At 35.1% G+C, this 17,007-nt stretch overlaps 1 protein-coding gene across 1 annotated transcript in view; it reads left to right on the forward strand.

Annotated features, from left to right (window-relative positions):
• The first annotated feature begins 1,015 nt into the window (after positions 1-1,015).
• The window catches only part of LOC306887674 (FH1/FH2 domain-containing protein 3-like), a 171,265-nt gene continuing 155,273 nt past the window's right edge, over positions 1,016-17,007 (forward strand). The window contains exons 1-2 of the mRNA XM_079445615.1: positions 1,016-1,453; positions 15,433-15,539. Of these exons, the coding sequence (XP_079301741.1) occupies positions 1,289-1,453; positions 15,433-15,539 (272 nt within the window). The 5' untranslated portion in view covers positions 1,016-1,288. The remainder of the gene's footprint in view (positions 1,454-15,432; positions 15,540-17,007) is intronic.

Consider the following 17,007-nt stretch of genomic DNA (forward strand, 5'->3'; position numbering starts at 1 on the left):
ATTAAGTGGCATATTTAATGTGCTGAAAAGTAGCTAAATAAACCAGCAGACAATGCGTTTACAGAACAGAATGTTATCTTAACAACATAAATATTAATCGAAGTTGTACTTTTATTACAAGTCATACTTTTTTATAATAAATATTAAACACTTGTTACGGATGCTGTGCGGAACAAGGAGCGCACGACGAGGATAAACCATTAACTTTCTTTTAATCAAGAATCCAGGAGCAGAATACATTCAAGGGAGTGCACACACATCAATAATAGAGACAATAACCGACGGTGAGACTAACAAAGACAGGAACTTATAAAGGGACAGATAACGAGGATGGACAGGTGCACACAATGACTAATTAAACTGAACTAGGACACAGGGGAAAACAGAAAACCCGACATGGAACAGTCACAAAAAAACCCAACATGTAACAACACTACAGAGAGCATCTGTACATATAAAACAACTCTTAAAGTTGGGACTTAAGATAAAATAAGCCAAATCACAGACTACAGGTAACTTAACTATAGTATTTTATTCCAAGTTATGGTTACCATAATAACTTTTTAAAGTTATGTTGCAGTTTGTCGTGAACTTATTATTGTTGTTGTTGTTGTTAATCATATGTGCACTTGTAATTATCTAAGTACATTTTTTAGGAAAAAATATTTTTTTAGGAAAAAATGTAGGCATGCTTGCAGATAATATAGCCTAATAAGCCTATTAATAAACCTATTATTAATAAAAATGGTAAAACTCTTTGTAATAATATCAAAAGGTTTCAATTTAAGCTACATTTTCATTTAATTGTTAATAACATGCAGTTGTCTAAAAACATTACATTTAGTTTTTAAGTCTATTTTTTCCGTATGTAGGCTACTTATAAAAAGTGTCATGCTAGGAATAAATAATATATGATATAAACCTTACCACTAGGTGTCGCCAGAGCTCCGGCTCTTGCCCTCATACCGTCACTGTTGTGACTGGAGGGAGTCCCCCAGTCCCGCTCACGTACTGCATCGCTGTAGTCATCAGACAGACTGTAGATGTCCCGTCCCGTCTGCAGCAGTCTGCCTCAGCACCTTGCCTGCCCGACATGCCCTTGGATATTACCGGCCCTCCTCTTGCGAGAAACTACTGTAGAAATATAGAAACCACTAAACACTAACAGAGGACATCGCAGGATTCTTGACACTTTTACACTGCGTCTGATCTAAAGGATTTTTTTAGTCGGTCTATACTTTTTTGTCGTTGTACCGACTTTTCCTAAACCGACGTGTATGGATGTATCATGGCTACGTTTGCATGCAGGGTGCAGTTCTTAGATGATACTGATCCATTTAATAGCACAAATTTTCCTGAGCCGACCAGACCCCCACATTTCACATTCAGAGAGGATATTCCGCTCATCAATCAGATCGCTGGAGTTCACAGACTTCTGAAAGCCCCACACAAGGTATGACAGACACCCCTAAAGCAAACATAGGTTTATCCACTCTCTGTAAATGACTGTGTTTATTAGAGGTATTTACATCTATATCTGATGCAGTGGCACAAATGTTTTGTTATTGCAGTAATTCTGGAGGGCATCGTGCAGTTATATGGCAAGCCTTTTTAACAATTATAAGCATTTATATTTATGTCATTAGTTCTTATTTTCTGTTTACTAGTAAATGTTTGAATAGTGACTAGTATGTTAATGTTTCATTGGTTGTACACTTATAGTGTACTTACTTAAGAAAGTACTGGTAATATAAGGTACATTGGTGAAGCTTAGGTTTATGGTTAATACCTAGTTATTACCCACTTATTGTAATCACTATAATAAGTATGTGTATATGTGGAAAACGAAGCGTTGCAGTTTCATTAGATACTAATACTTATTCATTAGTTATTCAGTTTTCTAATTGAATATGCACTGGTATATGTTTGACAGAAGTTCTATACCAGTCTAGTAAACTAGTGTAATTTAAAGTAGTATTCTGACGAATAATTTGTAAACAACAATTCTAGCTAATTTTAACAAAGAAAATGTTTCTAATAGCAGTTTGGATAGATAAAAATGTCTAATAAATAGGTACTTGACTATTAGTGTCAATAAATAAGTAATCTGTTTAATAAGCACTACATATAGTTACAGATAACTAAAAAATACTAGTACTAGTTAGTAGTATTAGTAGTATTAGTAGTAAAACTGGTATTTGAAGTTTGTAGTTAATAGTTGATTTTTAAACCACAGATTCAGTTGACAAAAAATAGCAAGCGGTTATCAAAAACGTATAAGTATAGTTAATTCTTGTCACTACTGGGATAGTGACTAGCAACAAAAGAATAAGTACTAGTGACTTACTCAAATAGACTGGTTACTGTTGGCAACCAGTGCTAATGAATAATCGCTAGTGAACCTGAAAAATATATTGGTCACTTTTGGAATAATTAGTACACTGTAAAAAGTGGTAACCTGCATTGTTACTTTAAAGAGCCAATTTAGCTTGATTTAACCCTTAAAATTAGTTTTGGTTGGTATATATATATATATGAATGTCTTTAGGTTGGTTCAGTGATTTAAAATAATTTTAACTTGAAAAAAACCAGATGATGAAATTGTAGCATTACAATTTTCAGTGTAATTTGAATTATGCACAAGTAACAGTGCAGAAGAATGAATGTTAAATTGGCTTGCCGTAGCATCTATTCAGTGCTAATGCACTGTTAGAGAGAAGTGATATGATGTCAGAATACTTCAGTGCGTCTTGGGCTGCACTGCACCAAAGTCTGCACTGTCCTGTGCACACAGGGGGTTGTTTGTTACTGTCAGTGCTTCTAAAGCACACCCTTTCAGACTCAAATAGTTAGCTAATGCTGTTCTATTTAAATACAGTCAATAACACAACTATTATAGCGGCACTGATATCATAATAGGAATGACAGGTAACTGGTGTTGATAGTGTAGATATTCACATCCTGTCTCTTCTCGCAGCCTGTAATAAACCTCACCTCTAAATTACCCAGCTCTCCTTCATTACAGGCATGACACAAAACAACTGAGGTTCTTCTCCAACTGTATAAGATATAATTGTTGTCTTAAACTTGGTTCATTTCCACTACATAAACAGTGTTATCCTTTAAGCAGGTTTTAGGAGTGCTGTTATTGTGGTCTTAGAGGAATGCACAGCAGCTGAGTGCCATACTTGGGTGGACTGATTGCTTGAACATGCCATGTCCACATACTCAGGATTCTACAGCTGTCTTTGGGACTGTCAGTGATGACCGGCCACATAAAAGGGTCCTCCAAGGGGCCAAACTGCCCTGTATGTTGTATATAGCTTATTCATTGTTGTTTGTAAAGGAACATTACTGTTCTCAGAACTAGTTTCCAAACTGGTGAATGTCAACTCTGTGTTACCATTAGTTGGTTTGCGATTGTTCGCTAGGTAAAAGTTAACGTGACTCACCCACTACCAGTCATCGATGGAACTTTTAGTGCATCACAGCTGCTTCATTATGAGTGGATCATTACTGTGATTTGAAGCACTGACCTTTCCAAAGCAAACATGCATGGAAGTATTTCGGAGACTCAGTCCCCATTATTAAGACGATTCCTTAAATCACTAGTGATGAAACATTTTCAGCAGATGGATAAATAAGTCCAGATGGTCATTAGTTATTTGACTTTTGTTTTACAATTAGAATTGTGTACTACTTTATACTCCCGATGACCCTAATGACATTTTCTGTGAAACACATCTGTTAACACTGTAGTCAAAAATGGTACCAAATTTCTAACGAATGATATAATTTGATCTTTCTAAGCTCATTTAAAGGATTCTGAACAAAACATCTTAAGTTATGTAAAAAGTTTATTATTCAAATAGATGGGGGTCAATGACAAAAGGGGTTTTCCACTGTTAATACAATAAAAGTTTAATGCAGCTTTAAGTTTTTTTTCTCATAGGTTATAATGCGTCCTGTTTAATTGCTTTATTTTTTTCTGAGCAAAAAATAATGTCTATTATACATTTTTTACCACGATTTACAGAAAACGCCCTCTAAAATGTCATTCCATGCATTCAATGTCTCGTCAGGCATATTTAGAACCAGAATAATCAGATGTTGTTAACTTTATTTAAAGATGAAATAAAAGTCATTTGAAATCTTGACCAATCTTTACCACTATCCTTCATACACTAGGCTTTACCCATTTGTAAGGAAAATTGTAAATCATTTAAAATACAAGAAAATATTAGTATTATCACTTTTTCTTTTTGTAATAAGTACAAGTCAGAATATGTTGTTTCATTTTTAGATAAATATATCTATTATGCTGAATGATGATGGAACATTATTTCATTTTTGTTTGACATTTTCCATAACTTTCTATGTATAAAAAATTACTTTTGTGGACAAAAAAATGGAACGTCTCGTCTTTGAACCATGCACGATGCATATGCCTGCACGAGAAATTATGTATGAAATAATTAAAAAGATTTTGTAACAGGTTCAAGTTGGCCACATGGTTTTGCCGCATTGACCAACAGAAAGTAGCTTGATATGAAAGTCACTTCTGTGTAAAAGTTGCTTCATTTATTGTTCATTTATGTCTCCGAACTACAGATCTAAACATGCATAATCAAAATTGGAGTTGATAGCTGTATTTTGAAATGACTTTCACGCAAGCATGTCCTGTCATGTAAGATCTGCTTCACTTCTGAAGGCACCAGATCTGAAGGATTCTTCCAGTAAACAGCATCCATTGGAACTTGTGAGCACCATTATAAATCCTTTATTATGATTTCTGAGTTGCTTTTATCTAGCTTGGGATGAATCCTCAAGGGCATCATTTCTCCAGTGCATCCGGAGGTCCCAGCAAAGCTTTCGACTTCCTCCACACAATTCTCAGTTTAAAACAATCAATTGTTGGCAGCTTAGCAACATGAGATATGATTCAAATTCTCTTTGAGCCAACAGTTTGTTTTTCCCTATTTCACTATGAAACAGTCAATAAGGAACGACAATAGATAATGGGAGTGTAAGTGAAGTAAAGAGCTGTGGTGACCATTGAAACAGAGAGAGAGAGAAAAAAAGAGGAAAGGGGATGTGATGAGCTGGCATGTTATTTAACATCAGCCTGCAAATGAGCCAGTTGGATTCGTTCAGTTGAACACAGTCCATCTTTGTCTTGATTGTTATTTTCATTTACAGCAAGACTAACAGATGTGACATGCTTTATTATGTGTCCAGGGTGTCATACAAGGATGTTGTAACTTTTATGTTGTTAATCAAAAAGTGCATTAGTAGAGTTTTTTTAATATTGTCAAACAATTCCATCAGGAGTTTGGAACTTGGTTATAAAATGCCTGGGACCTGTTTGGATGTTCATACTTGAATAAAATGAAGAGGAATTCTAATATTTATATGTAAGATACACAGACATGTTTTAGCAGGATGCAGGGGTAAGTGAAATTGATCTTGGCTGAGAAACATGAACCATATGGTGTGACGCTGGTGTTAGTTGGAGTCACTTGGGTGAGCCATTATTGCTTAACTGGGAAGAACAAGTGATGTTTCTGTAGGACACCAGAGGATCAGTGTATATACTGCCATTCAAATCCTTGGGATCAGTATGATTTTCAGTGTTTTTTTTTTTTTTTAAAGTTTCTTATGCTCATCAAGGCTGCATTTATTTGACCAAAAATACAGAAAAAACCCAGTAATAATGTGAAATATTGCAATTTAAAATAACTAAATGTATTTCTGTTACGCAATGCTGAATTTTCAGCAGCCATTACTCCAGTCTTCAGTGTCACATGATCCTTCAGAAATCATTCTAATATTCTGATTTATCATCAATGTTGGAAACAATTGTGCCGTTTAAAAAAAAACTTTTTTTCAGGATTCTAAAAAGTTAAAAAGAACAGCATTTATTTCAAATCTTTTGTAGCAATATAACATTCAAATGTTCGGGGTCAGTATTCTTTTGAAAGAAATTAATACTTTTATTCAGTAAGGATGTGTTAAATTCATAAAAAGTGATAGTAAAGTCTTATATTGTTAGAAAAGTTGTCCTCTTCCAAATTCTAGTGACATGGTTTGCGATACATTCTGACCTTATTGGAAAGAACGTATTTTCAGATGGTTTAGTTATTTTGTTTCTGGATTGATTAGTCCTAGTTAAGGATGTCCTGGGCCAGATGCTTCTCTTGGTTAATTTGACATTAAGGCGAATGACTATGAAAAGTATAGAAACTTGAAGCAAATCTTTATTTTTTATTAATCTGGTAAACAGACATTTTTTTGATTTCTGTTTCATCGCTCTCTCTCACACTCGCGCACACACACACACACACACACACACACACACACACACGTACACGCATCTCTCACTCTTGATGGATGCGGCCCTTCACTGAGTTACTTTTTTCGGGAAGCCTTTTCTGTTTGCGCATGTATTTTGCCGAAATTACAGAGTCTGGTAATGAGAAGTTATGCTAAATGCTGTAAAATATAGGCTAGCCCTTCACATTTGCGGCTGAATTCTGGATTAGCCTTACACATTGTTATGCAGAGTTGAGGTTTTTGCAGCCCAGTGACTTTTCCTCTGTATTTTTCGGCACCGTCTGCAGAAAAAAGCTCCACGTTTCTCGTTGGCTTCACACGCCTTTGAAATGCAAATGATTGATGTTGTGGTCACCAAACATGCGACAAACCCTTTTTAACATGTTTGCTAATTGCGTGCTGCAAATTTAGAAAGCAACCACAGACACTGTTATATTTATATAATGGAAACAAACATAGAAATACTTATTGCTAACACATCAAGCGGCTGAAGCGTGTCAACGAGTGATTCATTTAGCCGCTGCACATTGTCATTTAATTATGCCTTTGATGTAGAACTGGACTTTCTGGAACTCGCAGACCGCTGTCGGTTTCACAGTTCACAGATTTAATAAAAGCAGCTTGGTTAATATGCTACATTGCAGTTAGCAGGATGTTGTTTTATATTTTATCAGCCATGACCTGAGGAGTCCAGGGTGTCTGTGGCGACTGAAACGGAGCAACTTTTCTGAATGAGAGACGTTTCTTCCTTTCCTACACTGGCTAAAAATGAGCTTGGAGTTGAAATTGAGGATGAAATTTTGCGTGTGGATTTGGAGAGCGACGCTAGTTCCCAGTGTGCTCTTATTTTTAGGCCATCCCCATATCTGTGCTTGCTTGCCAGTGCTGTATTCTGTGGTTGGAAGAGGAAGTCCAGGCCTGGTTTTCCATCCCCATGACCACAGGGTCACAGGGTCAGTGGCTGGGTGGGGAACCATCAGTTATACAGTTAATCCAGGAGCTCTGTGCTCAGATTAGCAGCTCTCCTGGACCTGCAGCCTTTGCTACCGCTCTAATCCTTTGCACTACTGTTGATTCTGGAGCTTGTTTATTTAGTCCTACCTGTATGTTTTCAATTTTTTACATATGGTTCTATGTAGTAGAGTCACTTCTGTTGCACGTGTAAATATGATTGGACAAATGACAGAACAGTCGCTGCATCTTACATTTTTGATTTCATTTATGTGGACTTTCTGTGTGTCAGCTTGGTTAAAATGAGCAAAATTTCCAGATAAAAGTAAATTATAACATAGGTTATTAATTTAGGGGTTTTTAATAACTGATTGTTTTGAAAATGACAAATCTATGTCTTAATTTTACTACAAAAGTTATTTATAAATGTATGTCTGTCTTGGAGCTTTGTGTACAATTGACTCTATAATTTCAATTATAATTGAAGAATTTTTTAAAAATAAAAAAAATGTACATTTAATGAAAAAGAAATGCAAATAATAAATAGTAATAATATATATTTCTTTCAATATTAAATCAAAAAATTGTCTTGTTAATAAAATAGTATACATTTTTATTCTTTATAAACATTTGACAATTTAATACTACTATATATTTAGCTATATTATATATAAATATTTTAAAAGGATTTCTTAAATAGTACATGTAAATAGGGGAAGATAACAGAGCATGAAGTTATGAGATGACTCATGATCAGTGCTTGTTATTTTAAGAATAAATTAATAATTTAACTAAAAATGAAAATGAATTTATTCACATTCTTGTTGTTCCATGTAAAAAAATCACCATTATATCTTGTTAATAAAAATAGTATGCATTTTGTTTTTTACCAGCAGAAATGTAAAAAGTATAATAACACATTCGTAAATATTCAAAAATATTTCTTAAATAATACAATAATAAATAAAACAGTGAACATTTACAAAATACAATTGTCTCTACAGTATAAAGAAAACTTAACATTTAACAAAAATGTCAAAAGTAAAATATTATATTTTTCTTTGAAAAATATACTCTGCTCATAAATAATAATGTAAATAACATGCATTTAAACACTGAAATGTACATTTACTATCAATTCAATTTATTAAAATTAAATTAATAAACGTTAAATACTTCATTTTTTGGTACCAGTAAAAATGTTGGCAGTTTAGGTAGAAATCTGAACTACTTGCCCGACCTCACAATTCTTACTGTATTGAGGATTTTTTTATACTAATCATAATGCTAGATATATATATATATATATTGGTGTTTTAATAGATTTATGCATTATTTCTTTTTTATTGGCTTGTCTTTGCCTTGCCACAAGTGTGGTAAACAAGTGAAAATGAGATTTCAGATACAGTCAGATCCCTATTAAAGGGGCTGATGTCATTCTAAGGAGAAGATGGTGAATCTCACACCATCACTGTGAGCCTTATGAAACACTTCCTCCAGTTAGAATTTGATGAAGAGCACAGAGAGACAGATTGTAGAATTTACATGACGAAGAACATTGAAGGGGGACTCTTTCCCGCCAAACACCAGCACATTACGGTTAAAGCCGTCCCTCGCTTTTTCACAGTCTGTTGATAGTAATGTAAGGCACCTGGCAGTCTGATTGATCTTACAGTACAGCTGACATGAAAGCACATGGAGCGGAGCCCACCGCTAGAACTCCAGCGCCGACCGAAGCGAGCGCATCCGTCTGATGCTTATCAGAGTCCCTACCTCGCTCCCGGCCGGGTGACTAATCTGAAGTACCTGCACGGGGTCTCTTGCAGTGAAATATCTGGGTCAATCTGAGAAAGATGGAGCACAGCTGGAGAGCGCAAGAAGGAGGAAAAAATGAACCAAAAATGTGTTTTCCCCCACTCAATTACCCTGCCAATTTCTTAGGAAGCAATCTACGTTCTGCCTCTTGAAGTTGTAAATACATTACAACTCTCGAGCCAAGACAAGGGAGTTCTGGCTCGAGAACGAAGTGCAACACTTTAGTTTAAGGGTCTAACATAAGGGTCTTATAACAACATAATGGGCTATATATAATGTTTGTCGGAGGATTTATATCCCACGGTATCAGGCACTTTAATGTTTGTAATGTTTTAAAAGGAAGAGTTTAGTCTTAGATCTAAGTCTGAGTTATTTTAAGCTAACAGGGGCTGAAGTTATGAGATGATTCAGGATAAGTTCTTGTTATTGTAAGGGGATAGTTCACCCCAAAAATGAAGATTTGTTGTTAATTTACTCACTCTTTAAGATGTAGGTGACTTTTTTCTTCATTAGTGTAGTAAAGAAGAATTTTACCTGAAACCGTGGTCCTTAGTGATTTATATCAACAGCTACCGGCACCTTGAGAGTCAAAAAAAGCAACACAAGCAAAACAAAATTAATACCCATGGTTTCTGATGATATATATTGAGGTCTTATTAAGTGAAATCATTGATCTATGCAGGAAACTGAAAATTATTTACAACATTATTACCTGGAATTCAGAGCCTGAGGCGAAGGGGAAGTTTCTTTTTTGTGAACTAGTTCTTTCAGTCAGTTTGTATCAAGGAACTGGTTAAAATATTTGGTTCGCCATCAAAACGTGTACACAATTATATTATTAAAGCACCGAACAATGATTAGGAAAAAAGTCACCTATTTGGATGGCTTGAGGGTGAGTAAATTAAAAACTAAATTTCATTTTGGGTGGACTATGCCTTTAAGAGGAATTACTCAAAAATGAAAATTAATTATAAAGTCAACATTTTGAAAAACATTGGGATCCAAACAACATTGGATGCCATTGTCTTTGATTGTACAAAAAAAACCCTATTTTTCTGTAAAATAATAAATTAAAAACAAAAAAATTAATTACACAGGATTGGAACAACATATGGATAAGTAAATGATGACACAGTTTTCATTTTTGGGTGATAATCCCTCTATGATCCAATCTGAACTGCGTTCCTGGTATTTTCTGTAACAAAACTTTCAGGTCAGGATAAGATGGAAGTGATAAACCTGTGATATCTGTTCTGTTAATCTTTGTTTTTCCCAACTTGCCATGACAAACAACAGCATTGTGCAATAGAACATTTTATCAGCTGTTATTTTCATCATCTTGCCATAAATAGCCCCTACCACACTGAAATCTCATTGGCCCAAAACCCTGTTCCACTGACCTTGATTTAATTTTTTTTTGGTCAATGAATAAGAAGCGAAAGAATCTTTTAGTTAAAGGGATAGTTCACCCAAAAATGCAAATTCTGTCATTAATTACTCACCCTCATGTCGTTCCTAATCCGTAAGACCTTCGTTCATCTTCGGAACAAAAATAAAGATTTTTTGATGAAATCCGAGAGCCTTCTGACACTGCATAGACAGCAAAGGAACTACCACATTCAAGGCCCAGAAAGATAGTAAGGACATCGTTAAAATAGTCCAAGTGACGTCAGTGGTTCAACCGTATTTTATGAAGCTATGAGAATAGTTTTTGTGTGCAAAGAAAACAAAAATAACAACTTTGTTTTAATGATTTCTTCTTTTCCGGGGCTATCCACCGCCATTCACAAGAGTACCATGACACATGCATGTCTCTAGTTGAAAAAGATACCATTTACATCAAAAATGTACATTTATTGACAAATTTGTCATGCTGTAGCCATCACGAAAAAGAGAATAACCTTTTTCCTTAAATACATGTTGGTCTACTCATTTAAATCATTTATTATTTTAAATGTTTTTAAATATTTCAAGGTAAAAGCATTTTTTTTTTTTTTTTTTTTACAAATATAATTGATTATTTATCATTTTCCTTTAAATAATTTGGTACCTTTTTATCATGATTTATTATTTTTTTATGATTTATTTATTATTTCTATTATGCCCAAAATTCTCACTGTATTGCAGATTACTTTAAAGCTGGTAAATGGAATGAAAATGAGTGGAACTTCCTTGTTTTTTCATGATTACTTTCACATCACACCCCTCCTGTACCTCTAGCAGACATGCCTCTCTACCAGGTCCATGTGCCTTAAATATAGCCCGACTTTGGCTTGCGTGTCTGGATTTCCTGTCAGCTTCAGATCTGGGCTGTAATCTTGTGTAGCACTCTTTCTATCTTAAGGACATGTTAAATTAAACTCCCTCTATTTGTAACTGCCCTCATCATTTTCCTTCTAGTCCCCTGTCCTATATCATGCTTAACTGAACTAGTTGTTGGATTTTACAGATTGATGAGAAATGTAGACCCTTGAAAGATGAAACAGTGCAGTCATCGTTACCATGGCTGACCATACATTGTGTGTTGTTTCTCCGACATGACATGGTTTTTGGGCGCCACTAGCTCTTTGAAAGGAATAGAGTGGCCATGGGATCAAAGCTTTTCTGGCCTTAATGCCTTTACCAGTTACAGTAGCATCCTCGCTTGCTCTGTCTGTTCTGTTCACTCTTTCTGTCCACTTTTAATTAAATTACTGTAATTTGTGGCAGGAAATTGAATGACAGAGCCTGTTAATGGATAATGTTAGGACATGTTATGATGTAATGTTTTCTATGATGGTTTCTACTTTTAAAATTTCTACTCTGCATACTTAATTTTGTTCACTGACGATTTGTCAGGATAGAATTGTTGTGCAACCAGGACAGTTGTCAGAAACTAATGTCGTCCCAGGCCCTGTAATGGACCTGTAAGAAACTTTGTTCATGGCTCCAAGAATTTCAGTGACAAACCTACACACAGCATCTACTTAGTAAGTGATTACGACTTTGTTTTCGCCTCTGGCTTGCTTAGTTGGGGACACTTCGTTTCCAGCGATATCGTCGACCTGATTGCAAAGACACTATTTAAACTGAACTGAGCTGGATGATGACATCACTGAATTCAATAATGAAATGCCTTTAACTGAAAATCTTTTTTTAGTCTTTTCATTTTACATTATTGAAACACTATTTTCCTTTTTTGATATTGTGCAGTTGCTTTGACACAATTTACATTGTTAAAAGCGCTATATAAATAAAGGTAACTTGACTTGACTATATTTTTAGGTTTGATATTGCTTTAATTTGTGTGCTGATGGATTACTTTAGTCAGTTTTCATGATAAAACCTTTTTGGAAAAGCAGTGCCCTTAAATTTCTCAATAAAGCACTGTTACCATACAAGTTTAGATAGACGCCTTTGCATCACATTGTATGTTTTGTCAAGAGTTATCAAGTTAAAAATAGTTTGATTTTTAAAAACAAGCCTTGAACATTCAACTCCATTCTATTTTGCTTCGTCAAGATGTCTTATATAAACGCGTCTATAAGAAACACGTCCAATCAGGTTCAGATGAACCTGAAACTAGCCTAATTATACAGAGCTTCCATAAGACGATTAGTGGACTAGCCATTCAGACAGATCAATGAACGGTCACTTTTAAAAACATGGTATTATGTACATCTCTAATATTCACATCAAGCGCAAAGTAATGTTCAACTCAGGTTAAACATTCTCAAACAGTCTGTAAAAAAAAATACACAAATACAAAATAATCGGCTGTGGTTTACATGACTCCATCCCAGGACAATTGAAATCTAAAACTGAGATTGGATTACAGACATTTTTGCAGCAAATCACTCTAGTTTGTAGCTATTGTTGTCTTCTTTTTTTGCATTTTTCTATACAGACCTTCTCTAACTCCTTTCATTGTTAGCTATGTTTACATGTCAAATTCGCTTTGTCAGTGTGAATGAACGAATCCTGCAGTACCGCAACAGTTGCCGGAACTACTTTTCCGGAATTTCTGTGGAAAGAAGCTTAAGGTTTCTAGCTGCCACGTCTAATGGTGTTGACTAGTGTGTAATTCACAGCAGACAGGCAGTCAAAGGTGTTGGGAGGTGGAGAAGAGCGGTAATCCTGTTACCAGGCCTCTTGCAAACTGCTCGAAAGTCTGTTGTCTTTATCTCAGTGCTGCCCAAGATAGAGGAAGAAATAGAGACAGTGGTAAACACGGATTAATCATGCACAGAGATTGCAGTTATTTTCCCGACAGAGTCAGATTTGGGCAAGGTGCTCTGTTCAGGGTAGTACGTTTTGTTTGTTTGTTTGTTTTTTTGGTGCAGATCTATATAATAATTTATTTAAAAATACATTTACAATGCAATTCATACGTAAAGTCACTTGAATGCACCTCTTCTATAATAATTTTTTGAGAAGATATCCAAATTGTCAGGGTGATCCAATTGTCTTGGTGCCATACTGAGAAATTCTTGAAAGGAAAACATTGTACAAGTCATGTGGAGCAGAAAAGAGAAAACAAAAAAACAGGAACTGACCCCTCATGACTTTGAGTCAAGGTCAGTAAGTCTACTAAAATATCAGATCTTTTGACTTTTTAATAACAAAGAAAAAAGTAAAAATATCTAAAAAAACAAAATCCTAAAATATTGGATCTTTTGACTTTTTAATAACAAGGCAATGTCATGTGGTGCGACTCTTCCGAAAAGTAATATTAGTAACACATCTTAATTTGTTATACTTGAAAAAAGTATTCTTTACCTTGAAAAAAGATCTAAAACTCTAAAACAAAAAAACAAAAACAAAAAAATCTAAAACAAAAATTCAAAAATATTGGAACTTTTGACTTGTTAATAGCAAGGCAATGTCATGTGGTGCAACTCTTCCAAAAAGTAATATTAGCAACACACACACACACACACACACACACACACACACACACACAATCTAATAAATAAATAAAAAATCTTCAAAAACATGTTTGGAAATAATAATTTTATTCAATGGTTACACCACAGAGGCATTTTAGAGGCATTAACTGTAAACTTTCTAAATAATGGTATTTCATATGAAAGAAGTATAAAAGTGTGTGAATACAAAGAATATATTCTAAGAACTTGGCACATATGTTTAAAATTAATTTTTTTAAAGACTATTTTATGTTTTCTTAATCATAGATACTCTATTTTGTTATTGAACCAAATATATTTGGCCCAAATGGTATCCCATGCCCCATATTTAGGCTTGACGTTTAAGACTTTTAATTCTAACTCTTTCACAAAGTACTCCTGAGGTAGCTTTATGGTCATTTTAGCTAAATAAATTGTCCAAGTATATGTTTTCCTAATGAAGCAAAACAAAACTACTAGGATTCCAAAGATCTTACAGGTGAGGACAGAGACTTTCAGCAAAGACCCCTTTGGTATTCTAGACATGCTGGCAAAAGTAAACTCCTCTTGGTATCCACGCATGAAGGATATTCTTACCTGTCCCAGGGGCTGAATATGGCTTGGTAAGCCAGGCAGGGGCTTAAAGGCCTGATCTGGTGCTGGGGGGAGTTAACTGGGAACAGTGCGTGTAATTAGCATGTTTAGAGTCACGGGTGACCCTGCTCACGCATTGATTGACAGTTCACGCTGCTGCCCGGCAACGGCCCCCTGGGAGGTTTCAAATCCCATCACTGGGCTGTAATTGAGTGTCAACAAACAGGCAGGCCTCCAACGGAGCAGACCTCTAAAGACTGCTGCATATCTCCAAATGGTGTGGATGGGCTTCTCACAACACTTCTATAAATCAGATTCAGTCTGAATGCTTTGAATAAGAGTGTTTTGCAGTTATGACAACTTCTTTTGATTCCTCAGTTGCGATATTGATATGCATCTGACACGTTTTGTAATTATGTTCTGGCAAAATGAGGCTATCAATGAAGGTAGTGTAGAAACATGACGGCATAATGACTTTAACAACATTTAAGCTTTAGTAACACCTAATTTTATACAGTATCTATGTTAATGAGTTGATATTGAAGTGAAATATGAATTAGAGCATGAAAGGACCGCTTAAGTGTGGTATGTTACTGTTTATGAAGCTGTGTGATGTTATGAATAAAAAAAAATAATGGTGCATTCCTGTAAAGCACATAGCTGACATGTCAAGGCTCAGCATGATACCATTCATATCCAACGCACTGGCATAACTGATGGTTTACTTGAATATGTATTTATGATTTAAGATGTAATGTTCCATAATAATGATTTGTCTTAAGAAGTTATTTTGATTCTTGTTGCGTATGAATATATTTTTTAATCTGTCTTTTTCATTTTGTCCCTCTCTTAGCTCGATGACTGTGCTTTACAGTTGTCTCATAATGGCAGTTATCTGGACTTGGAGTCCACCTTGGCCGAGCAGAGAGATGAACTTGAAGGCTTTCAGGAGGATGGAGGGTAAGCAACAGCAAACAAAAAAAAAATCACCTTCACGTCGTTCCACACCCATATGACTTTCTTCTTTGGATTCTATTTTAAAGAATCTTCACACAACTGTTTTCTATACAACAACTGTTCATCTCCAAAAATGACATGAAAAAACACCAAAAAGCACAATAAAAGTAGATTTTCAGGAATGAATCATTCATTCTGATTTTTCATGAATGCATCATTCATTTTGATTTGTGAACTGAATCAACCAGTGCATTAAAGAGGTCACGAAATGCATTTTTTTCATTTTATAATGTTCTCTGAGATTTATAATGTTATGAAGATTTTTGGAAAAAAACTGTCTGTTTTCATAGGCTCGGAAGTAAACGCCCACTGCCATGATTGGCTAACAGTTTTGCATATTAAAATAGTAGATGGACACTGCTGTGATGTACTCTAAAAACACCATGGGTTATTCTGGTTAAAAATGTATAAATACTCAGTATATATCAAACAATCTGGAACAGACAATGCAATATGGTTACTCACACTTATGTATTGCGATGTTACTGTTGGATCCTGTATAGTCAGACTTATCTTTTACTTTCAGTCTCTCTGAAAAGCTTCATTTGAACTGTTTAAAAATGTAAAGTAAAGCAAACAAACAGTGTTTCAGTGACCTGATCTGGAGCTCTTTCCTAATGTTACCTCGTGTCTACACCGTACACGATTGGCGCACCGCTAGTAAAGACAACAGAACCCATTATAATAAGTGATTGTCTGTGGTGCAGATTGACACGACAAATCCCCAAGAGTTAACTGATATTCTGTTCTATTTCTGATGTACTCCCAGCAATTGCTCTTTTGACATGAAAGAGAAATGGATTCATGATGCAATGCAACAGCTCATGCATCTGATGTAGATACGGTGTTAGGATCGCAACTCGGGCAATTCAGAGACTGTTTTTTCACAACTTACTTGTAATCCTCAAGGATCTCTGTGGTTTTGTTGATGGAGTTAATCCTGTGTTTGCATCTCTCTAGTATTTCCTCTCCTCCTACTACATGCATGAATCAGTGGGCGGGGCTAAAGAGGCAATAATATAGGAGTAGGCGTTGATTTTGTTCTGCAGAAGCTGTCTTTTTTCGCACTATGATGTCATAATGTGACAAATTTCCAAATTGGTTGTTTTTCAGCTTGGTTTCAATAAAAAGTTTTTTTGAACTCAAAAAGTTTTGAGTTCTGAAACTTACGGCATGCGTTTTATAATACGTTGACTTGTTATACTGTATGTCAAAAGATGAAGGGAAATTTGGTCTCTTAGTTCATAACCCCTTTAAAAAGAAACTGCTCAAAAATATGATTTGTTCTCTAATCCAGTTGCGTTGGCTCTCTTAAAGTTCAGTCTGTTTATGGTATTTATTTTTTGCCATTTTTGGAGCTTTAGAGCTGCCTGGAGATTTTTGTTTTATGTTCCATGAAAAAATAGCAATT

This window comes from Barbus barbus, assembly GCF_936440315.1.
Source record: "Barbus barbus genome assembly, chromosome: 21".
Lineage (NCBI taxonomy): Eukaryota > Metazoa > Chordata > Actinopteri > Cypriniformes > Cyprinidae > Barbus > Barbus barbus.